The sequence below is a fragment of the Cololabis saira genome, chromosome 11 (assembly GCF_033807715.1).
Source record: "Cololabis saira isolate AMF1-May2022 chromosome 11, fColSai1.1, whole genome shotgun sequence".
Classification (NCBI taxonomy): Eukaryota; Metazoa; Chordata; class Actinopteri; order Beloniformes; family Belonidae; genus Cololabis; species Cololabis saira.
This window is the reverse complement of record NC_084597.1, coordinates 40,896,775-40,922,813: the sequence shown is the minus strand read 5'-3', so window position 1 is coordinate 40,922,813 and position 26,039 is coordinate 40,896,775. Positions and strand designations below refer to the sequence as shown.

The 26,039-nt window shown below is 40.2% G+C and overlaps 1 protein-coding gene across 1 annotated transcript in view; it reads right to left on the bottom strand.

Moving 5' to 3' along the window:
• The window catches only part of vldlr (very low density lipoprotein receptor), a 55,116-nt gene that overhangs the window by 8,259 nt on the left and 20,818 nt on the right, over window positions 1-26,039 (bottom strand). The window contains exons 4-16 of the mRNA XM_061734522.1: window positions 15,703-15,825; window positions 12,574-12,782; window positions 11,762-11,924; window positions 11,132-11,254; window positions 10,915-11,037; window positions 9,928-10,047; window positions 8,777-8,902; window positions 7,363-7,534; window positions 6,301-6,522; window positions 5,162-5,280; window positions 4,631-4,770; window positions 2,971-3,112; window positions 2,312-2,461 (exon numbers count right to left, since the gene is read on the bottom strand). Of these exons, the coding sequence (XP_061590506.1) occupies window positions 2,312-2,461; window positions 2,971-3,112; window positions 4,631-4,770; window positions 5,162-5,280; window positions 6,301-6,522; window positions 7,363-7,534; window positions 8,777-8,902; window positions 9,928-10,047; window positions 10,915-11,037; window positions 11,132-11,254; window positions 11,762-11,924; window positions 12,574-12,782; window positions 15,703-15,825 (1,932 nt within the window). The remainder of the gene's footprint in view (window positions 1-2,311; window positions 2,462-2,970; window positions 3,113-4,630; window positions 4,771-5,161; window positions 5,281-6,300; window positions 6,523-7,362; window positions 7,535-8,776; window positions 8,903-9,927; window positions 10,048-10,914; window positions 11,038-11,131; window positions 11,255-11,761; window positions 11,925-12,573; window positions 12,783-15,702; window positions 15,826-26,039) is intronic.

Here is a 26,039-nt window from a genome sequence, read left to right as displayed (position 1 = left end):
AAGTCTGTTAATGACAGTCATTTGTATCAGGGTGTCCTGAAGCAGGGAAACATTTAAAAACATGCAAGACAGGAGGCCCCGAAGACCAGGGTTGAGAAAGCCTGATATGGACTGATGCAAACTCGTATATTTTATGCAGAATGTTCCAACAAATGCATTTAAGATTTTCCACCGCTTGGTTGGTAAACAACAGCTACAAAAACATCCAAATTAAAGCTGCAAGCAGCGATGAACGGGCCCTCGCACCCTTGTGCACGTTCTGGCGTGCTGCAGTGGAAGCTTGTATGACTTGCATGTAGATGTCTTCAGGCCAGGGGCCTCATTTATAAAAGAGTGCGTAGGATTCATACTAAAAGTGTACGTGCGCTCAAAAGCCGAAAATGGCGTGCGCACAAAAAAAATCCTGATTTATAAAACCGTGTGCACGCACACTTGCACGCAATGTTCGCTTTATAAATCACAGTCCAGCTGGAAGGACCGCAGGTGAATTTGCGTCATACTCCGCCCTCTACACACCCACTTTCTACCATGTATGGGCAATGCAAACTACTTGACTGTATTTGCATATAAATGAGCGTGCTGAGCATGCTGCGCGTCAGGATGAATGAGACGTGTCGAGCAACCGTGCCACTAAATTTCACAGAGACTGAGATGGAGATGTTGTGGATGAGGTGGAGGCCAGGAAAACCACATTATTTGGTGGTCACAGTAGTGGCATCACTAACAAAAAGAAAGCAAGTGAGTTTGCCTGCCAGAATCTGATTTCTGGCCGCGGGAGCGCGCACAACAGCCCGTTGAGTGTAAAACGTCAGATTTTCAGATTATGAAGCTCAAGAATGAGATCAAGTCTGACTGACTGACGCTGTGCTTCAAACACAGAGGGACACGATCAGCGCTATTATATTATAATTCTGATATGTGATGACATTAAAAGTATGACATGAATCTGGCTTCATTTCACCACCTCACCGTCTGCGTGGCCAGTTCCCCATATCTTCAAAATGTTCGTGCGCTAGGATCAAAGTGTGCGCACATTTTTCCGTTATTTCTTTTTTAAAATCCCAACCTTTGCGTAGAAGGTGGCGTGCGCATCTTTCAAGCTCTGTTTTTGTGCGCACGCAAGCTTTATAAATGAGGCCCCTGGACATTTAGTGGATGACACCACCCACGACTCTCTATATCAAACCATTCAAAAGTTATGGCAGAAAGTAGGAACTATGAAATATGGACCAATCAGATGAAGGAGGAGCGCGCTTTTTGGCATCCATCGTCGCCACGGTAACGCTTTTGACTGAGAAAAGTAATGCCCATCGTCGCAGATTCGAGACGCACATTTCGATGTATAACACACCTGGGTGCACATTACGGTTCGGGTGAAGAAACGGCCAAAGAAATGGCATAAATTGCACCAAAATTACACAATTCAAAATGGCAGACTTCCTGTTCGGTTTCGGTCATGGCGCCAAGAGACTTTTCTTTAAGTTGTGACATGATACAGGTGTGTACCGATTTTCGTGCATGTACGTCAAACCGTATTGTGGGACTTGAGGCACAAAGTTTTCTAGGGGGTGCTGTTGAGCCGTTAGGCCACGCCCATTAATGCAAACCATTAAATATCACATTTTTCGCCAGGCCTGGCTTGCGTGCAAAATTTGGTGACTTTTAGGGCACATTTAGGGGGGCAAAAAGGCCCTCCTTTCGTCAGAAGAAAAACGAGAAAAAAAAAAATGTAATTCCTAAAGATACAATAGGGCCTTTGCACTGTAAGTGCCCTAATGAGGGATTTTGTGAAAGGGAGATAATACAATTGATCAGAATTCAAGGCGGTTGCAGCTACTGCTGTAGAGAAAATGAGCAGTTCCAGAAAAGCTTATTAAACAGCATTTCAAATGGTCCAGTCAACTATAGTCTGCTCAGTGCGTGACAGAACTAACTAGGAGCAGTCTGACCAACTATGATTTTGTTATGCGTCTCATCCAGATAGCTACACTGTCAGTTCCTTAATGTGAGCATGAGAAGGCTGCAACTTACAGTCAAACTGACTAAGCTACTGTTAAACTGCCAGTGCAAACAAAAGTACTCGGGTTTGCTGCTGGAAAGAACAGGTGACAAAACCTGCAGAGCAAACATGCAAGAGTCAAAAAAGATATTAGCTGAGAAGGAGGAGGAAGAAAAGTGAACAGTGGACACCCTTGTCTACTATTCTATTTGACAAAATGAGCCTACAAAATTCATGATGGGTATTGAATCGATTTCAGACAGATGTTCTACACGCATTTCAGACGCTCAACTTCAGCATGCCATGACTCACCAGGTCTGCAGCGAAAGCCGTCAGCTGCCAGCTCTTGGCCATCTGGACACGTGCAGGAGTATTTGGGGGAGTGTTTGTTGATTTGTGGTGCAGGCAGACACATGTAGCTACAACCTCCGTTTTCACCCTTTTCTGCACACCAGTTAGTACCTGCAAGCAAACAGCTCTGATTAGTTGAACAAGTATGCAGAAAACATGCATATTACATAATTTTACATAATCAGTAACAGTATTACTGCTAAAACCTGAAACAAGATAAACAGAGGGCTGTATAAGTTGAAGAGTAAAGTTATGGAACCAATTTATTGTCAGGAGTGGATTTGCTCAAAAGTCTAACGCTGAACCCTTTCATTTAAGTTGTATTTTAATATTTAAAAAACAAAACAAAAAACATTACAAACAAGTTAGTCATCTGAACAGAAAGAACATCTTGTTTGAAAGAAACTTCCCCTTTGGAAAAAGTTATGGAGGGAAGATTACAGCTAGAATGAAAATTAGTCATCTTCTTCTCATACCTCAACTGTGTAATGCTCGCAAATCTTCAGTCTTAAATCAAATTGTCTCTACAGTGACTGTGCATTAGGAATTATTATCTCCCCAAAATGTCAATAACCATCAGTCCCTCCGTTCTCCACTTCTATCATCCCCAAAGTTCTTACCAGAAAGCTGAATCAGCTCATGGTAAACTATGATGTCTTGAGGGTCATTCAGGTTACTGGCCAATGTCATCACGTCAGATCCACTGAACTTGTTGGCACCATAAATGGCTTCATTTTCACCGTCTGTCCAAAAGACTCTGTCCTGCAGAGAGAAAAGAAACACTGTATCCTTTCCTATCCAGATGATTTAAAAAGAAAAAAAAAAAAGGAACTGAAAATACATAACCAAATGTATGAAGAAACCGACAATGTCAGAACAAATCTGTTGGAGTCAGTCACAAACAGTTTGTGATCATCTTGCAGGCACTTTGTATCGATATCGCTGGCAGCTTCTAAATGGTTTAAACTAAGAACATTAACCTTTATCTGCAAGTGAAAAGTACAAAGAGTCCTCCCAGATTACCGTAGTTGGGAAGCATGAGGACTTTTTTTGGATCAAGATTGAAAGAATGTTTCATATCAAAGAATAAACCCTTTTGCATCAAAATTGTCTGGACAGAAAGCGTGCCTCAACCAGTGTCTGTATCTACTCATGCATCATAGTAAGTGTACAGTTGTACTTTGCGATCAACTATTACTGTAGCTTGATCGTATTCCTGTGCTGCAAGCTGCTTTGGTTAAGTAAGGGGGGGGTGGGTGTTGGCAAACAATATATGCTCAGAAATCTGATGACCAATCATTTGTGAAAAGTCTCATGAAGCAAGCTTTTAAAAAACAGATTCCACTGTGAAATCCTTATTAAAATACCTAGACATACACAGCTTGAAGGAGGAAGGCCACCAAACCTGCAAAGTGTATTGTGCGGGGGGTGGAAGAGATGCTTCCACTGTGACTGCATCTACAGGAGCATCATTCATTGCTCTTTTCCAAATGCGAGAATGCCATCTTAAAATTTAGCATGTACGTACTGGTGAAATAAAAACAATCATGTTATCGAAGCGGATAACACTGCTAATCAATTAGCCAACATCCAGGTGTGCCATCCTAACAGTACATCATTTAGAGGTGGTGAAGTGCCAGCTCTCTGCAAGCTCATTTCCATTTCGTGGATACCTGGTTTATAAGTGTTCAGTGAGCTTGAAACTGGTATAAACAGCTTGCTGGGTCTCCTTACTTGTTATTTTCATTTCAGACAGACAGTCAAAGTACCAGAGTTTGCATGTGTCTTAAGTGACCACTCGAGTCAACATACTAGCAGCACTGCGCAACATTGAAATCACAGAATCTCTGCACAACATTACTCTGCTAAGAAATACATTTGAGAGCTGAAATTATAATACTATGATGACTCTGGGATATACATTACATCACTGAACTATAGACAATGAGTTGGACCTTAACTTCTCTTCTGACCATTTCCTACAGTCTCTATAAACAAATAGTCATCCACTGTCAAGTTTAATTTTTTCGGTACCAAGTTTCCCTGTCATAGAAAAAGACTTATAGAGGATGTACACTTGAACAAATATCATTTAGATTAAAACAGTCTAGCTACACTTAACTCCTCAATTTTGCAAATCCTTTTACGAGGGACAAAATCTAAAAACTCAGTTTTATTCATTAATTTGATTTGAACAGATTATCTCCATGATTATTTAAGGTTAAGAGATATGATCCTCTTAAAATTAAATTAAAAGAAAAAAAGTGTGAACTGCAGTACCTCAAAAACGGTGAGAGCAAAGGGATGAGCCAGGTAGTCTGGAGATTGTAGGACTTTTTTCCTGTTGTCCCCGTTCAGATCAACACTACAGAGCATGTGCAACTTAGAATCGACCCAGTACAATCTACCTTTAATCAGATCTGGAAGAAAAAGAAATTAAAATACAAAAAAATAAATTTACGTTTTAACGTTTCAATGAAAGATGTCAACTTGTCCAAATAAGTAATGAAACAAAAGTGATGAAAGAAATCACAGCATACAAACACATTTGATCTCTTAATTCTTTTGACAAATAAGAGCTGGAGAGTACACGCTTCCTTCTGAAATGAAGAGTATTGGAGTAGAATACAACACAGAAACAGTTTCCTCAGTGTAAAAAAAAAAGTTCTGTAATTAAGTGAAAGTAATTGGATGCCTTTTGCTGCTGCCAACATTGAGGTGTCAGTTGAAGAAGCAGCCATTAAAAAGCTGAGTACCAATGCTAGTACAACCATTGCTAAAGAGTGAATATGCATCTGTGCATATTTGTACCTAGTGTGATTCCATTTGGCCATTGGATGTCGGTTGCCACCAGAACTTGTCTCTCCACTCCGTTCATGCCTGACTTCTCAATCTTGGCTGGTTCCCCCCAGTCAGACCAGTACAGAAACCTACAAAACAACCACACACACAGTTCAATAAACTCCTGAGTGTGTTGACTTAAGTAAACGCGACTATAAAAAGCAATCATCAATAGAGACCGATACCGAGATTCACCATGGCAACGCATAGTAAGTGCAAGTGAGCTTCTCATTTTAGTCTGTGGGAACTGAACATATACAGTAGGTGCAACTTCATAATGAATGCATGCACATATTCAAACAAAAGTGCAACACAGCTGTTGCAGCAAAGGAAAAGAGTTGATGGAGAAAATTGCATAACGATGGAATATTTAGATGAAATAAAACATTTAATGATTGTTTTTTTAGGCTATAAAATATTTCAGACAAGTAATCCCAATGTGACATGCTCTATTCTAGTCACACAAAAACCCCCAAAACATTTTAGATGAACAGTGAGGAAAAAAAATGAATAAAAAAAAAATTATCAGAATATAAAATCGCAGCCTAAATGGGAAATAAATGTGCAGTCAATACATCCAGACAAACGGGTAAATCCTAAAAGGAAAGTTTCTTTACTCAAGTGGGAACAGGATTCTAGTTATTTTAAAACATTATCTACTGTCACGGCCTGGCTCAAAAGCAATGACACCCACAAGGGAGGTACACAAGATACTTAAATATTTATTTTAAACACAAAAACATAGAATGAGGTGTGGTAATCAGGACGATCTGTAGGAAAGTTGATCATGTTTGGTTAAGTGAACAATGGAAGTGGCATGTTGTATGTGGCTGTTAAGTGTCCAATCACAGTTGGTTTTGACCACATTAAAACCTGTTTGGATCCTTAATATACTTTCCTGACACAAATGCAACATGCCACCCTTTAGACATCTCTAAAAATGTGAGCGTCTGATTATATTAAACTCGTTTCAGCTTCATGAAGAGGAGGAGACAGAAAGTAACTCAAGGTATGTTGAAGTAAACTTGCTCTTAACCAGGTTTACTTCAAAGTCTGTTACTGTGGTAACAGGCTTTGCAACAGGCATCAAAAACAATATTTCCACCTACCCAGACAGTGGATCCACAGCAATGGAAGCAGGTTCTTTGAGGCCTTTGTTTAACAGAACTTTTTGCTTGGTTCCATTAAAGTTGGTTACAGAAATTGTCTTGGTGCCGAGATCAGACCAGTACACGTTCTTATAGATCCAATCAACTGCGATTCCAACTGGAGTTTGAACATTTATCACTTTCTTGTGGGCCCCAACATCCCCACGCTTATCGAGGACTGTGCTGAGGATGAAAACATAAAAAAAAAAAACATGTAAATTGGATTGAATGAAACTGGAATACCTGAATCACAATTTGCCAGATTTTTCCTTGAATGATATTTAGAGACCGGGACTCCAAAAGAGAGTTAAAGTACCCCATTTTAAAATGGGTTCAGTGTATAAATTCAAGTCCGGCACTGTTAGTTACTGCCAACCACTCGAACAATCAGCATTGTTTTCAGTCTTAAACTGACTAGGTCAAAACCTCATCAAGATTTTAGACAGTTTTTTTAGACAGTTTTGACACACAAGGACCACCTGTCAAACAGGACTTAAATAATGACAGAGCTTGTGTCTGGTGGTCCATTATCTCAAGTATCCAGGGTAGTGAGGGTTAGGTTAAGCAAGCATTACAGCTGGCTAACCAACTTATCTGATTCAAAGGGTGTATTGCTATATAATGACGGCAGTAAAAATACTTTAGGTAAGAGATGTAAAATGATTGTTCCTGATTTACCATTAACAAATCTAGAGATCCTCGATCTTCTAAACAGTTACTGTAGTTGGCAGATTAATCCAAAGCAGACCACTTAGCCTCTTTGTGTTTATATTTGGAAAAAAAAATACATTCCATCACCCATCCTCTTGAAATATCTACAATCAGAATTACAATTCCTCCAGACTCATTTTAAATCATATCTTTGGCATTAACTTCATAAAACAGTTGTGAGGAACTTCCAATGAGCTCTGTTCTTGTGCATCTGATAATCAGCTCATTGGAAGATCTGGATTTGAGAGGCAGGTCTTACTGATAGGTAAATTGAAACAAATTCATTTTTGGGGCCACTTTGGAGCCATTTACCTAAATATAGCTTTCCGGCCCAGGTCAGCCCAGAAAATCATCTGCTGGTTAAAATCAGCATCAAGAGCCACTGTGTTTCTCTGCTGCTCCACAATCTGAGTGTACTCTTTCCTCTCCAGCCCAAGACGACGAATATCTCGGCGGTTGGTGAAGATCAGGCAGGGTTCCTTACCTTAAAAAAGGGGATAGCACAATTGCATCTTTATGCAGAAATTTACCATTTGATCAGACAAAAATATGCCATAACAATGTCCTGAATCATTCAGATAATAGCTGAAAGTCATCTCACTTCCTGTTTCCTGTATTTAAAAACCACACATTTTAATTTGAAGTAGCCATTTGTGACTGAGTGTTCAGTAATACTGAGAGTTACTATCAAAAGATGAGACTAATGGAGTCTATAATTGACAGCCTTCTGATCAAGAATCAGTTGCTGAGCGTTTGGAAGCCACTGTGACAAGTCTGCAGTGATTACTTTTTCTGTTCATAAGGGTAAAAGTGGGATGTTGGAAGTTTATACGCTGCATCACAAATCAGCTTTAGTTATGCAATCGGCGTTCAATTTCAGTGGAATTTCAGCAGACTAGTCCTAGCTGAACCGACAGCTGCTGCTCTCTCCAACAGAGAGGGCACATACATTCTGCACATACATGAGCTCGCCAGTCGGTAAAGGAAATGGTACATTTATTATTACCGCCCATCTAATTAAATATTTTACACCTCAGGGCAAGTACAGAAAAAAAATGGGCCCATCTTGACAAGGGTGCAAAAGAAACATGTTTCTTTTGCTGCCAGTTTGCATGTTACTTCAGTTATCATTGTAATCATATTTTATGGGTCAAAGAGAGAGAACAGGTTGCCTGTCAGACAGCCATCAAGCTTGGAGAAGGAAGATGTAGAGGTTGGAATGTGTAATAAATCACTTAGAATACAAGACCAGCAACATTAACTATGTGTTATCTCTATTATTAATTGCTGCTGGAAATGCAAATTTAGTGTTGAATTTCTACTTCAAACTCAAGAACATAATCCTGGATACTCTCTCCAATTTAGACCTAAGCCCATTGTACCTATGATGGAAGGAAGCTCAATTGCTCTAAATACAGTATTACCACCTGCCAGGATACATTACTATCATCACAGAATACTGCACATGCCAAACAGCAATTTGTTGCATACTTAAATCTGCTGATCCATTCTTCCATTTATGTGCATTTGTCATTTTAAAGGAATATTAAAATAACATTTCAGTTACCAGTTTCTTATAAGCTTAATTCACCCATGGACTATCCTTTAATTATGATGTACAGAGTTTTCCTTTCATTTGAAAATGTTCTTTTGTTCCTAGTATTTAAAAAACACTGATAAACCATGTGTTATGTCTCATGAAGCCCAGTGTCTGCTAACAACTCACCAACAGCCTTGCAGACGCCGGTAGTTGGATCCATCTGGTAGCCGTTGTGGCATTCACACTTGTAACCTCCTTTCAGATTAATGCAGATCTGACTGCAGATGCCAGGGTTCAAACACTCATTGATGTCTGTTTGCAGAAATAAAGATGCACAACTGATACAATTTGTGTAATTGGACATTGCAACAAGAGTTCTCCAAACAAATGCATCTAAAATTTCCTGAAATGATGCCTTGCTTTGAATTAAAAAATTATGGTATGACATAACAGAGATGGCAGTTAAAACCGTATTTGCTGATATTTTGCCAGAATGCGTAAAAATGCACCCTGTGACTCCGGCTTGAATAATTTTTCCAACAGTTTGTCGAGTGTACATCTGGAGTAGATCAAATGTCTCTCTGCAAGCAGTGGGGTTATGTCCAGATGGAACTACACATATTTAACAAAATTCCCAGCAGTATTCGAGTCCAAGATTGGATCAGTAATAAAACTGCCACATCAGTGCTTCATGAAAGTAGATACCCTGCAGGTTTTTTAGCCAAAGAAAAGTATCAGACTCCAAGAGCTGGCATTAAAGAAAAATGACCAAACAATCTGCTCCAGAGCCACATTTCAAAACAAGAAATAAATACTAGTCAGACAAGAAGTAAATTAAGTGAAAGAGCTCATCACAGTCTTAATAGATGATCAATAAATTGAGCTGCGTTCATTTACAATAATGTGTTGCATTCTGGTCTAAATGTTATACAGAATACATTTGCATCTTTACACTTCAGCTATAACTGTTGTATACTGTGTGGAATAACTAAAAAAAAAAAAAAAAGAATGAAGCTTTATTTTCCACAAGACTTCCTTTCTTTTGAGAAACAAATACATTAGCTTATCAAGGAAAGCAAAAGGCCTCTGATGACTGAACAATCTTGCTTCCGTCACTCCATCATAAAAACTTCACAGGAAGGTGATGCGTATTGTTTGCTCAGCAGGCAGCACTTTTATTTACCCTGCTCTCTTATGTGGAACCCCGGTACTGGATTAAACTTGACATTAGTTCACTCAAAGTCTCTTATTCCCAAACGTGTGATACATGTGTAGTTTTCATATTTCAGCCCAGCAGCATGGAGTCAGATTCTTCTAGGAATAACAAGATCACATACCTCCGCAAGTCTTGTGATCAATGAGCTGGAGCCCAGGTGTGCAGTCACACTCAAAGCCAATCACCATGTCTTTGCAGATATGAGAGCAGCCACCGTTGTTCATGAGACACTCGTTCAGATCTGCAGCACATTCAACAGCGGGGAAAATTGCAGTTAACAAGGGAACAAGTCCCTTTAGTATTATCCCACAACCCAGCATTTTAAAAGTGCAAATTCAGGTTGTTTAACATTCTTCCTGTTTCAAACTACAATCCTAACTCATTTCGCTGGTCCTGTCACTGTACATTAGCTCTCACACCAATGCATGTTCACTCCTTTCATTCATTAAACCGTCTACTCTGAAGCATTTATTCAAGGACACTGAGGTTGAAGCCAGTTTCTCCAGACATTTACCATGTAAGGTACTGTATTAGGTACCCATTTAGGATTGAAGCTGTATTGTCTATGTCCCAGTATTTGTTAGATTCCCCTCCTCATGCAACATCTATGCATAGATACACACTTTTTGCCCCATATATATATATATATATATATATATATATATATATATATATATATATATATATATATATATATATATGAGATAATAAAAAAATTACAGGCCTCATCTTTTTAAGTGGGGGAATTTGCTCAATTGGTGGCTGACCAAATACTTTTTTGCCCCACTGTGTGTGTGTATATAAAAAGAAAAAAAAAACAACCCCGCCCCCACATGCAGCTCTAATTAAGCATTCAGTTGAGACCTAAATACTTAAGTACCAAGCACCAAATTCTCCAATGTTTATGAAATGCTTGAAATCACCTGATCAGTTCACTTCAGTCATCCAACGCAACTAAATTATCACAAATGAAACTAAGAAAACTGAAGAAAAAAAATTAACCATTTGTCACAGACTCAACCCCACTCTGGAATCTCACTGTAGAGAAATTGCATTAAATGCACATTCCTTGATATTAGCAAAAGTGTATTTATAACTCAAAACTCACTGCATTCCTTTATTGGTTCATCGCTCCAATCGGGACAGTCTCGGGCCTTGTTGCACACTTTGCTCATCTCAATGCATTCCCCGCTCCGACACTTGAACTTCTCTGGCCCGATGCATTGAGTCACTGCAGATACATATTTTGCCAACATGCAACATATTTTTTTTTTATTATTATACAGTATGAACACCACGTACACACACACAAACAGACAACATACAGTTTCTGCAGTTGACTTCATCTGATCCGTCTGCGCAGTCTCTGTGGCCGTTACACTGTCTGCTGGCCATGATGCAGTTTCCGTCATCACATTTGAACTGCTCTGGTCCACAAGTACGTACAGCTGGCAAGGAGATGCATATACAGCTCATTTACAGAATTAGTTAGTGCTGTTAGCACATTCATCATTAAATTAAAAGGCAGCAATTTTCCTGTTGAAATAGTTTATCAAATGCATGTCAAAGACTTGGATACATTTACAGGTTAATTTAGAATCAACAGATATATCCAAACTTAACTGGTTTACATCAACAACGCTAAGATATTAACATCTATTGGTCATTACACACTTAATCCAAGTATGTTGTTCCCTTAAGACAATTTTGTTATTAACTGGACTCATTTGGAATGAGTTAAACTGTATTATTGAAGTGCCTTGATATGATATTAGTCATGATTTGGCACTATAGAGTATAAAAAACAGAATTGAATGAATAGACAAGAAAAAGATTTGGAGAAAAAAAAATTAAGGTAAAATCTGCTTATATTACCACAAATATACTTTTGTAGTTTAAAAAAAAAAAAAAAAAGGTGGATAAGAAAAAACAAGTAGCAGCTGGTATGTACATACGACAATTGGCTTCGTCACTGCCGTCCTTGCAATCTGGATCTCCATCACACCTCCACTTTTTGTGAATACATTCTCCTGAGCCGCACTGCATTTCACTGGGCAAACACTTGGCTGGGGGCGTCGGGTGACGGCCACAACGAAAAGGAGACTCATCCGACTGATCCTTTACAGGAGACGGATAAATATTTGACAAAAATGTTTAAGTTTCACCCGAAAAGTTGATTTCATAGTTAGTTCCCACTCTAAGGTACTCTAAAGGTACTTTAAAAACCAAAGATATATTGAAATGTGATTATTTAAATAGATGCCTGGTTTATCAACAGTTTTTCCATTAGATTTGCATGTATGACAACTGATGTGGGCAACATGGACCTTAAGACTAAGCTGCAGGCATTTGCATCACATATGATTGATCAATTTAAAAATCAGAACTAGCAAATTAGCTCAGAATGGGATTAAAAAAAAGGGCAGAGCAGAAAGAAGTTTCTCACATTTTCATCATCTTTAAAAGTCACTGAGTCATGTAGGAGCAAAACAAGTGCAAGAATGTGTAGACTGTGGGTTTGCTGCTCTTTAAAACAAGCAGACTTGGGTATGAAGCAAACAGTCACAACCCCCCCCCCCCCCCCCCCCTTGAAAATGGCATTTTATCACATAGGTGTAAACATTAAAACATGTCAGCGCAGTTAACACAGCCAAATAATGCACACACTTAAACTTATGAAAATATGGGGGCTTAACCAAACTGAACTGAAGGCGTGTCATTCAGCTGTGCTGTTAATGTACAGCATTTCCTTTGACATTTGTCTAACCTGGCAGTCAACGTCGTCATCACACACCCAGCTGGCTGGAATACAAGACGAGTTCCCGCACTGGAACTCACTGGGCCCACAGGAGGATGGAGCACAGTCCACCTCATCTGAGGCGTCACCACAGTCATCCTCGCCATTGCACACAAAGTTTTGGGAAATGCAGCGTCCACTGGCACATGTGAACTCGTTGAGGGCACAAGTGACGTTACCTGGAATACAGGAGGGTAAGCATGTGAGAACACCACAAACGCTGTAAAAATCTTAGTTGCACAAGACTTTCATTCTACAAGGTTCAGATCATATACCCTGACCAATTTTTATTTGTGCATAAGTGCCAATTTACATTCCCTGGATTAAACCAAGCAACTTTTAATAGCTGATTTATAACATTAAGTTGCACTTAGCCTCTTACTTTTATTATGAGACTTGCTGGATCAGCAGCAGAGGTCAGGGTAACCCGATTACTTCATGTGAGAAGCATCACTGATCAGTGTCAATGCACCAAAGAGCACATGGACTGGAGTCCTCAGTGTGCAACAACTACAGGAAGGTGCAGTGGAGCACCTGGTGTCAAGATGATCAGAAACAAAAAAACTTGTCTTTAGGTCAACTCAGGCCCCGTTTACACGGAGCAAAAACGGAGGCGTTTTCATGTGTTTTGGCCGTTTGTTTACACGAAAACGGAGCTCAAAGCCCGATCAAACGATCATTTCTGAAAACTCCGGCCAAAGTGGAGATTTTCAAAAACTGTTTTCACGTTTGTGTCTAAACGGAGGAAAACGGAGATTTAGGCTCAGAACGTCACCAGCATAATCTGTGCGACCTGTGTTTACAAATTTGTTTGGCCACCGTCAATATTTTCTTGTATTTTATATTCTAAAGTCACACTTAAAAAGTAACTCCACTTCTCTGTCACTCCAAACGAAAGACTCTCGTTCAGTCTTGGAAGCAACTGGCAGTCAAGGCTGATTTATGGTTCCGCGTTACACCAACGCAGAACCTACGGCGTAGGGTACGCGGCGACGCGCTCCGTACTGCCCCCTGCAGGTTTCGATGCTCATAGCACCTTAACAGCGTTTTCATGTAGGTTCGTATAAACGAGGATATTTTTGAAAACGTAGAGGGGGAAATATCCGTTTTTGTAAATACCCGGCTACATGTAAACGTGGCCTCAGATGAAATGATATGATCCACTTCAAATGTTGGCAACTATAAAATCACTTTGGACAAATACTCTGAACTTCAAAAACACAGGGTGAATTCCTGCTAGCACAACTCTTGGGGTTGGGCAAAACACACACCAACTATTGAATCAGTACTCCAATCTAAGCCAAATCAAATTTGCAGCACACAAAGCTGATTTCCATAGTGGATCAGTTAGGGCCCAGCTTAATGATTACCACTGGCATTGCTAACTATTAAGATGAAAGCTGAAAGTTTGACTGTTGGTCAATGAAAAAGACAGAAAGCATATCAGGAGAGGCAGACGTGTACAGGTGAAAATAGGTATTTAAATGTAGGTATGATGACAGCTTAATTGTAAATGTAGTATTTTAAGCGTGTGCTTGTGTTTCAGTTGCTCAAAAGTTCCAATAAGTGGCAAATAGTTTATTTGTAAGCTTTAGGGCTGGGTGATATATCGAGATTTTAATATATATCGATATATTTTCAAACGCGATATGGTACGAGACAATATCGTTTATATCGATTTGTAAAAAAAAAGTTTTTGATATAACTTATTTTGTGACAAATTAACTTGAATGTTTTATTTGAGATTTGCACAAATGTTTTGTTATTTGCACAACTGTCAACCTCAGTGGAAAAGTCTGCCTGTTACTGTCTACATTGTATTAATTGCACAGTGTATTTTAATTGAATTGTTATGCAGGAAAGGGATATTTGTTTTATTTTATTCAAGAAGCATTTTTATTCTATATATGCAGGCAGTTTATTTTTATTTCATTTCATTTGTTTTATACATTTTGATATTTTGCAGACCTCTGTTAATAAAGGAACCTGTGTGACATTTGGCACGAGGCTTTGTATTAAAACTGACTGTTTTTTTAAGGGTTTGCCTCAGAAAAAAATGAAGCTAACAGAGATGCTATGCTATAATGCTTTGGGGGAAACCCCAATTATGGCACAGAAAAAATATCGAAATATATCGAGTATCGCCATTTAGCTAGAAAATATCGAGATATGACTTTTGGTCCATATCGCCCAGCCCTAGTAAGCATATAAAGGCCCATTTCCACTGAGCGGTTTGGTCCGGTTTACAGTGGTCCAATCAATTCAGGTGAGCGTTTCCACAGCAAGTAGGACCGCCACGGCCCATGCAGGTTGTAGACCAAATGCCTAGCGTGATGTCATGGTAGTGCAATGACAGCAAAAGTGAAGATACCATAGAGACGCTAATAACAGCAGCAGAGGTCATCCAGCAGCTTGTTTTTGTTATGCTTGGCTTTTGGTACTTCCTATATTTGAGAGAAGATAGCGGGCAGCGAAGAGTGTTTTCAAACTCCCGTGCTGGTTTCACGCTTGCTTTTGTCGCTGGATTGTATCGTGTAACGCCAGTAAGCTCTGACCTTACCATACCATTTTTCCATGGCCCTACAAAAAACGGGTCCCAAAAATGGCACGTTATGGTTCGATTTATAATGAGAAACACACAAAATACCATACCACTCAGTGGAAACGGCCCAAAAGGGGTAATCTTGCAATACCGCCCCTCCTCACACACACACACACACACACACACACACACACACACACACACACTAACTTTAATTGCAGACTATATTATGGTGCAGTGAATATTTACTGCAAATAGTTTATTAATGGTCCGTGAAGGCAAAAATAAAATTGCTCAAATCGTTATCAAAGTAAGCTGTTCAATGAATCGTAAGGATTTAAAGGTTATATCACCCATCACTAGTACAAAAACAGTAAATGGACGACCAATAGGACTTGAATTGCTGGGTCATGTGAGGGAAATAATTAAGTTGGGCCTATTTTTGGAAAAAGGGAGTAATTCATTCAGGAAATTGCTGATCCAAACCATGTTTACTCACATATTATACTACAAGTAAAGTTTGGAAACAAATGTGCATTAACAAGACTTCCACCTACCACAGTTGACCTCATCCTCTCCACTGTCACAGTCCTTCTCTCCATCACATTTCCAAGAGATGGGGATACACTGGGTGGTGCCTGCTCCACAACTGAACTCGTTTACACGGCACGTCCTCATGTCTACAAAGACAAGCACATGGTCATTGATTACAGTTTGGTTTCAAAGAAATGTAAGCAATTTGTTTACATTTTGTATTTTTAAATGCAAATGTGGCTAGTTTCTGTCTTTTGAATTTGGTTTCTATTGCCCAGATGTGTAATATTCCATTTAAAGCAGAACAAAGGAGATCCCTTCACAACTCCCCACCCCCACAAACCCTTTCATTTGGAGAAAAAACTGCTCATTTTATAATCATTGTCAGCGCCCCTCCTGTCAGCAAAAAACACCCACATTTAAAAAGACAGAATTAAAAACCATCTGATGCCTTTGTCGTTGACTGAGATCATTTACCATCATACAAAAAGTGACAACTTCTTCACACAAACTTGAAAAGAAAAATTGAGCATGTAAATACTGTCATTCAGAAGCCCCTTCTTACTGCCAAGTGAGGAGAAACAGCTGCTCAAACAGAACAGAGACATGTGGCCTACAGTGGCCGGGCCGACTGGCACGTACGCCACTGTGGCTATGACTGGAACGTAGCACAAATGCTTGCACTGCAAACCAAACGCCTATGATGAGGAATACTGTTCAAGACCTTCAGATGACCAACACCATGTGTGAATGGAAACACGCATACTGTACAAACAGCTTTAGTTTTAAAACTGCTCAAGCACAACCCATGTCCAACTGCTGCCAAATCTGAAGTGGAAAATGTAAAAATGGCATAGCAGCAGTTTTAGTCAAGATATTACCAGGCCGTTTTTACAAATTCAGAATAAAAAGAGTGACTTTAAAGATTCAGAAGAGAATCTTGGAAAAAACACTCATCTAATAGATTCAAATTAAACCGTTTATCTAGTCGAGATAGCTTTCAAATGCACTCCCAATCTAACCATCTCTTCAATTATCAACTTCTGGATAGAAATCTGATAACATTTTCTCTATGACAGAGATTTACAACTTATAAAAAATAAAACCATAACAGAGCAACTTTCTACCATTCTGAGCTGCAGAATCCATCACACAGCTCTGCTCACCAAGTTCCTACTTTGAACGTTATAATCCCCCAGTTATATACAGAGTTCATATGTACATATTCAGCCTTGTTTGTCCATCTGCAGCAAAATTATGAAAGATACACCTACAACAACACTGGACCAACACATCCCTCAATAGTATCAGTACTTGTACACAAGTCTTTCCTTATCCTGTTTTCTTTTGTCTCATCACTTTGCAGGGATTAGGACAAGGATTAGGACAAGGAGATGACAAAAGATGACTGCTTTGTGAAAACAGCTAAATACAGCCCTGTCATGCTTATTTGATCTCTACTTCATAAAATTTGCCCTGGAAAATGATGAGCAAACATTGAGAAAAGGAACATAACGCTCAGGTTGTACTTCATATTCAGAGCTTCAACATAAAGTCTACTTAAATAAAGCCAATTAATCAAACTCAGTAAGTGCAATGTTACTGTTGCAAATGTTACAGTAACTGCAATTGTTTTGACTACATTTTTTTTCAAAGGGTGGTCAAACACAGTTATGTCTTCTGCAGTGGGCAGACATGATATGTTGCAGTCTGCACTGCAGCAGATTTAAAGAGGCCTCAAATGTGTTTATTTTCTGATAAAAAAAAAAAAAATACATTTAATCACTAGCTCCAATAATGCAAGCCTTAGCCCAATGTAGGATTTCACTGGCCACAGACTTGCAGAATATGTGTAACATCTTGCTGCAAACACTGAAAGACCTAAGCTTCCTCAATAGGGCTGGGCGATATATCGAGATTATAATATATATCGATATAACGCAATATGGTACCAGACTATCGTTTATATCGATTATTTAAAAAAATAATAAATATATATATATATATATATATATATATATATATATTTTTTTTTTATGATTTTGATATAGCTTATTTTGGGAAAAATTGACTTGAATGTTTTATTTGAGATTTGCACAAATGCACAGGGTATTTTCATTTAATTGTTATGCAGGAAAGGGATATTTGTTTTATTTTATTCAAGAAGCATTTTTATTCTATATATGCAGGCAGTTTATTTTTATTTCATTTGTTTTATACATTTTGATATTGTGCAGACCTCTGTTAATAATGGAACCTGTGTGACATTTGGCACAAGGCTTTGTATTAAAACTGACTGTTTTTCTAAGGGTTTGCCTCAGAAAAAAATGAAGCTAACAGAGATGCTATGCTATAATGCTTTGGGGGAAACCCCAATTATGGCACAGAAAAAATATCGAAATATATCGAGTATCGCCATTCAGCTAGAAAATATCGAGATATGACTTTTGGTCCATATCGCCCAGCCCTATTCCTCAAGAAACAGTCTCCTCTGCCCCGTCTTGTAGACAACACCAGTGCTGCATCTCCAGTCCAATCTTTGGTCTCTGAATACTGGAGGTATTTATACTCCTCCATGACAATCACTTTTACAATGATGAAACTAGTGTTTAACTTATTCCTTCTCCTCCTACAATACACAATTATCTCCTGCGTCTTGTTCACATTCAAGATTAATGACCATGCCACAATGTGGTCCAGCAGTTCTCTGTACTCAGCCGATCCACCCCTGCTACTCAGATGACTCTGCAGTTGTGGGGTGTAATTCTGTGGATGACCGGCCTCTGACTTGTACTGGACGTCTCAAAGGTTCAGAGTGAAAAGGAATGGAGAAAGTATAGTTCCATAATGCTCCTGTGCTGCCAACCACCTGGTCAAACAACTGTTTGTCTGTTAGTCAGTAATCCAGGTTAATGTGGTCCTTTCAGGCAGTAATCTGAACATCCGAGTTTTCATTATACACGTTTACTGCCAATAAATAAAACAATGCACTGGCACAAATTCAAACTTGAGCTCTGGAAAAAGAGTGAGTTGACAAAAAGAAAATGCAAACTCTTGCTAGATGTTAGAAAACAGACTTCATCCCTGATATAGATATACCTTCCAGTAACACAGATGTCAATACATTCTGGTACCCATCATCAATGAAGTATCGGCTTCAATTATGCTTTTGACTTTCAGCCAAAAGCAGTGAATATTAAGCCAACAAATGCTATGAAGTGCCATTATAATCCCAGTGATTGTAGGTTTCTTTGCTCAAGGAGATGCTGCACCCCTCAAAAGTACACAAAAATATACCTGCAATAATTAAATACCCATCTCTGATTTCAATGAGCCCTCAAATCACAGCATTTGAAGTACTAAAGCTTGTTTAGGAAACATTCAAACAATGTACTAGACAGGGATTTTAAACTACTTTAAACTGCAGTACAGTGCAGAGACACCAACTATCTTAGGCTTTTTCTTTACAATAAAGAGCACAGGCTCAGAGTACAAAGAAAGCAGTGTCCATCATAGGTACAACTTCCATTAGGGACATGGGTACAAAAGAAGGCCTTGAGCATTAATGCACAGTTTTTGACCTTCTTAGAAACTCCCCAATACCAAGCAAAGTAGCCCAAAAAGCAAATGCAGTCCAAAAGATGAGCAGAGGTTCACACCCTTGACAAACTGCAGGAAAAGGAAAATGCAACAATTTTAGGAAAATGTCAAACAAAATTACTCAACAATAACATGCTGCCAGACTGTATTCAAAATATGTTCAATTTAAGACAAAGCCATTACAACCTCAGAGGGGAGAGCATATACAGGAAATCAACAATCAGAACCAACACCAAACTGAGATGCTACAGTGGCAGCGGTGGATGTATGGAATAAGTTGGATAGGGATTTGAAATTATGTATAACTTTAACTTTATTTAAAAAAACATTGAAAAGAAGGATGATTTCCTTATATAAAATTAATGAGTGGTGATGCTTGCTATGTTGATTTGGGTATTTATTTAATTGGTGATTTGATTTTTTTTTTAATTCAAGATCTTTTTATTAAAATTTTCACAAAGTAAAAAAGGTGAAATGCTGCATGTCAATTACAAATATTTTGAGTAGGCATGGGCATGTTAATCATAGCATACACCAGTGTACAAAATATAAAAAACAATTAAACAGTATGAAAAAATATAAAATAGTAACAAAAACAAACTACAGACCAAACTAATCCCTCCCATGTCACTGCCAGATTACTAATCACAATATGAGGTCACTCTAACATCAAAAGCCTGCACTAGGAATACAAAATAAATATGAAGTATAGTTCACAGGGTCTGGAATGCTTCTAGAAAAGGTCCCCACACTTTCTGGAACTTATTTGATTGCTGAAGCGAGTATCTAATTTTCTCCAGTTTTAAGCAGGACATGATGTCTTCCAGCCATTGTGCACGAGTAGGAGGGAAGGGATCCTTCCACCTGAACAGAATTGCCCGACGAGCCAAAAGGGAGGCAAAAGACAAAGTGTGCCCCTGTGCAGTGGTTAACTTCCTTCCTCCCTCCATGACCCCAAACAGGGCAGTCAGTGGGTTTGGTTCTAATCTGATTTTAAGCACCAGAGAGAGAGTATGAAAGACTTCCATCCAGTATTTGTTTAGACATGGGCAGGACCAGTACATGTGGATGAGAGAGGCTTCTGCTACTTTACATCTTACACAGTATGGACTAATATCTGGGTACATGGAGGATAACTTTGCTTTGGAAATATGAGCCCTGTGTACCACTTTAAACTGAATTAAGCAGTGACGTGCGCACAGGGAGGTTGTATTAACCAGTTTGAGTATGGACTCCCAGGTATCCTCTGATAAGGGAAGCCCTAAGTCCTGCTCCCATGCTGCTTTGAGTTTATCTGTAGGGGCACTCCTAAGATCCAGCAACATGCCATAGAAAGACGAAATGAGCCCCTTTTTGAATGGGTCTGTGGCAAGAACTTTGTCAACTGTGGTCAAGCCTATCGATGCACCAGGGCTGGGTGTCTGGGAAAGAACAAAATGTCTAGCCTGAAGATACCTAAAGAAATGTGATTTTGGAAGGCTGAATTTACTACTTAACTGCTCAAAAGATGCCACGGTGCCGTCTATGAACATATCTCTAAAACGATTCATACCCCTCCTGTGCCATTCCTGGAAGGTGGGGTCCTCAAGGGATGGTTTGAAAGAGTGATTTGATGCAATGGGGCTAAGAAGAGAGAAGCTGTGAAAACCAAAAAACTTCCTAAATTGGGCCCAAATTCTAAGAGAATGTTTAACCACTGGGTTTTTGATTGATTTAAGAGAAGGAAGTGGAAGTGAGGAGCCGAGTAGGGCAGGAATTGACAGGTCATCAGTTGGATGTAACTCCATCGCCACCCAGTCAGGGCGGTCAGCGCCGTCGCAGTAGAAGGACCAGAATGCAAGGCAGCGCAGGTTAGCAGCCCAATAATAATAACGAAAGTTTGGGAGGGCCAGACCACCTGCAGACTTAATTTTTTGAAGATTAGTTTTGTTCAAACGTGGCCGTTTACCCCGCCATAGGTATGAAGATATAACTGAGTCAAGGGACTGAAAAAAAGAACCAGGAATAAAGAGTGGTAAGGTCTGGAAAAGGTACAAAAATTTAGGTAAAATGGTCATTTTAACTGAATTGATGCGACCCACAAGAGACATTGACAGGGGTGACCATTGTGTAAGGGTTTGTTTGGTCTCATTTAACAATGAGATAAGATTCTCTTGGAGCAGGTCTTTGTGTTTCCTTGTCACAGATATGCCTAAATAGGAGAATTTGTCATTTACGATTTTAAAGGGAAAATTGGAAAAGTCTAAAGCATGCGATTCGAGATTGGTAGGGAAAAGCTCACTTTTGCTGAGATTCAGTTTATAACCTGAGAGTTTCCCAAACTGACTGAGAAGTGACAGCGCAGGGGGTAATGAGGCCAGAGGGTGAGAGATGAAAAGCAAGAGGTCATCGGCATAAAGCGAGACCTTATGTTCCCTGCCACCTCTCCAGATACCGGACACATCCTCACAAGATCGGAGCGCTGTGGCAAGCGGTTTGATAGCCATGTCAAAAAGCATGGGACTAAGGGGGCACCCCTGACGGGTTCCACGATGCAGATTAAATGGTTTTGACCGTTGAGAGTTAGTACGAATTGAGGCTGTTGGGTGTAAATAGAGAAGTTTAATCCACAGAGCAAAGTTCGGACCAAAACCAAACCTGTCCAGCACAGCAAAGAGATAATCCCATTGGACGCGATCAAATGCTTTCTCCGCATCCAGAGAGACAACGCATTCAGGGATAGCCTCAGAGGCAGAGTAGATAATATTGAACAGTCGCCTTGTGTTGAAGTAAGACTGCCTACCTTTAATGAAGCCAGTTTGGTCTTCAGATATAATTGTGGGGAGGGCATTCTCCAGCCTATGGGCTAGGACTTTAGCTAGGATTTTAGCATCTGTGTTTAAGAGGGAGATGGGCCTGTAGGAGGCGCATTCAGCAGGATCCTTCCCTTTTTTAGCTATGAGGGTGATGCAGGCCTCCGAAAAAGAAGGAGGGAGGGAACCGTGGCTGGAGGATTCTGAAAGAACTGTAGATAGCAATGGGGAAAGCAGAGTAGAAAATTTCTTTAGAAATTCCGCCGGGAAGCCATCAGGGCCAGGACATTTACCCGACTGCAGTGAAGAGTGGCTCGAGTAATTTCCATCAGGGATATCGGTTCTTCTAATGTCTTCCTTAGATCTGGTGAAAGACTGGGAATACTAAGACTATTTAAAAAGTCTGCAATCTCATCTCGATCAGTCTGAGATTCCGAGGTGTATAGCTGGGTATAAAAGTCCCTGAATGCTTCATTTATGAGTAAGTGGTCTGTAGTTACATGGCCATTTGGTAATCGAATCTTAGAAATATTTTGTTTAGCCTTAGAGCCTTTAAGTTGGTTGGCTAATAATTTGTCAGATTTGTCTCCATAAACATAAAACCTGGTTTTACTTTTCAGAAGTGACTGTTCAATTGGGTGAGTGGTAAGCAGGTCAAATTTAGTTTTAAGTTCTAGCCGCTTTTTGTAAAGATCTGGGGATTTAGTCCGAGAATATTCTTCATCGACCTCTTTGATTTGGCGGGCAAGGTCTGATCGCTCCCTATAAGATTTTTGCCTCACCCTAGCAGTGTAGGATATAATCTGTCCCCGGAGATAAGCCTTGAGGGAATCCCAGACAGTTAGACTAGACATTCCTGGAGTCATATTCGTGGATAGGAAAAAGGCTATTTCCGTTTCCATTGATTTAACAAAATTTGTGTCCGACAGCAGAGTTGAATTGAATCGCCACTGTCTGTCTCTCTGAGGTAGGTCAGGAAGGGACATGGTTAGAACCACAGGAGCGTGGTCGGAAATGACAATGCTCTGATAAGCACAGGAATGAACCAGGGGAATCAGTTGATTATCAATAAAAAAATAATCAATCCTCGAGTATGTGTGGTGCACTTGTGAGAAAAAGGAGTATTCTCTGTCACATGGATGTAAAGAACGCCACACATCACAAACACCGTAGTCAGAAAGGAACGCCTGAATAAGACGGGCTGACTTACTTGCTGTGCCGGGGTTGGTAGAGGATCGGTCTAGGACTGGGTCGAGCCAGCAATTAAAATCACCACCCAGTATGAGAGAATATGTATTAAGGTCAGGGAGCAGTGAAAACAGTCGTTCAAAAAAGACTGCATCATCTGAATTAGGGGCATAAACGTTCACAAGTACGACCAATGTATTGAATAATTTCCCAGAAACGATCACGTAGCGACCAAACTTGTCAGAAATCACATTGTGCTGCTCAAATGAAACATCCTGACTGATCAGAACTGAAACTCCTCGGGCCTTAGCTTGAAAGGAGGAGTGAAATCTCTGCCCTGACCACCTCGGGAACAGGCGGCTATTATCAGAACTGCGAATATGAGTTTCTTGTAGAAAGGCTATTTCTGTTTTAAGGTGTTTTAGATGTGAGAAGATCCTTTTCCTCTTAACAGGGTGATTCAGACCCTTAACATTCCAGCTCACCAACTTCAAGTATCTACTCATAATATCTAAGAAGAAAAATTAGGTGTGCACAATGACCTAGGCAAAAAAAAAGAAAACGGAAAGGAGGTTGAATGTGACCCACATTAAGTAATGAGTTGAAAAGAGTTAATGCAAAGTTTCTGGCAGTGACATATCCCCCCGACCCACCCTCCCCAACTAAGACAGCTGCTATAGAAAAATAAAAAAAAAGCAGCAAGCTCTTCAAAACAAACAAAGTGCAATAACGCATCTTCCTGTCCTACACACTGATAGCTTTTGCTCCCGTATCATGGGTGTATACATATTAGCACCTTAAAACGTGTAGATATAAATAAAAAAAGAAATACCCTCTCAAATCTTGACCTGTAAGTCCCGATATGAGCCCAGAAATATTTGTACAAAAATATAAAACATCCGACTTAAGCAGCGTAAAAGTAAGGTTAACAGCTTACAATTATTACAAAACTTATAGGTAAATCGGAAAAGCTTTTTTTTTTTTTTTTCTCTCCCTCTTCACCACTTATTTTTCCCCTTCCCTCAAATAGCCAAAAATAACTGCAAATTAATAATATTTGCAAAGGGGCAGTCCAACTAACAACAGAGAAAATACTGGTTGTCGCGGGGTTACTCACCCTCCCCTCAGGAATAATGTGACTCACGTAAAAAAAAAGAGAGAGAAAAAAAAGTCAGTCCGTGAGCGTCAGTGAGCCGCACCGGGCTGCAGGCGGAGCCCGACAGCCTCCAACAGTCCCGTTACGGCGGGTTTGAAGCTTTGCTGCGACTCGTGATGAATTTGCGCGCCTCATCCACGGAGCCGATCCACTTCCTGGCTCCCCCGGACAGCGTGAGCCGGAGCCGGGCGGGGAAGAGCAGAGCCGGCCTCAGACCCAGCTGGTAGAGCTCCGACATGACTCCGCTGTATTCCGCTCGTTGGCTGGCAACTTCGGGGCTGTAATCCTCCAGGACCCGGATGGGCTGGCCGCGATATTCCAACTTTCCTCTCCGGCGCGCTTCCCTCACGAGGATATCTTTCGTCTGGTACCGGTGAAGGCGGACGATGACCGGACGCGGTCTCTGTCCCGGGGCCGGCTTGGCGGCGAGCGAGCGGTGCGCTCTGTCTATCTCTGGCGGTGACGGCAGCGTATCGTTCCCGAACACCTCACACAGCAGCTTGGAGAAGAAAGCCGCCGGAGACCCGCTCTCGGTCGACTCCGGTAAGCCCAGGATACGGATGTTCTGCCTTCTGCTCCGGCTTTCCAAATCCACCACCTTGGCCTTCAGCCGAGCATTATCATCCCGTAGAGTCGAGCAGATGCCTTCAAGGTCCGTAACTCGCTGGCTGAGGTCTTCTGTGGCGAGTTCAAGGGACGAAACACGTTGGCCATGGTCCTCGACCGCGAGCCGCGTTTGGTCGAGTTTGGAGTCGAGCTGACTGAAAGTATTTTTGAACTCGGCGGCCAGGGCAGCGCGGTGTTCCTCCAGCAACGTGGTAATGGCCGCCAGGGTTAAGACAGCGCCAGCGTCGTCCTTCTTGCCCGACTTGCCGCTCTTCGAAGCCATCTCCGAGGTAAGTGGGCTCGTTCGAGACAAAAAAAAAGAAAAACAGCAACAGGGAATCCTTTTTAAAGGAAAAAGTTTGAAAGTTTGAGGGCTTGGTGGTTTAAAAAGTTTGGCACTCACGGGAGCACTCACGAAACACGTCTACTCCATCTGCTCACCAACCGGAAGCCGTGATTTGATTTTTTAAGGATAAAGGTAACATGTAAACTGCACCTTTATTTTAAAAATCTTTTTATTTCTTGAGGAAATGTATTTATCCCCATGGAGGCAATTTGTTTTACTGGCAGTCTTTCTCTTACTTCTTGCTTTTATTTCATTAATTTAATTAATCTTTTTGAGGGTAGGCAAATAATAAGCTTTGCTTCAGCCTACACCTTTTTCGGTCTAGATGTTATTCGTTTATTTGTATATTGGAAACTTTTTTGTAATGTTTTCTTTGAACAGTGTTTTCGTTTTCTTGTTGTCATTTTTCTTCTTTTTTTTTGTGTCATGACCGAAAATAAACTAAACTAAGACTCCCACCATCTACAGTCATAATATCATAAGAATCTGAGAATTAGGAGGGATTGCCAGGCAAATGGGTAAACGCCGAAGGTCAAAACTGGATGCTTGTCATCTTCAGGCCCTGAATTAAAAACAGGCATAACTCAGTGCATGGGCTTGGGAATACTTCCAAGGGTGACCGTCTGAACACAGTACATCGTGTGATCCACACATGGGGCTTATGGCTCCATC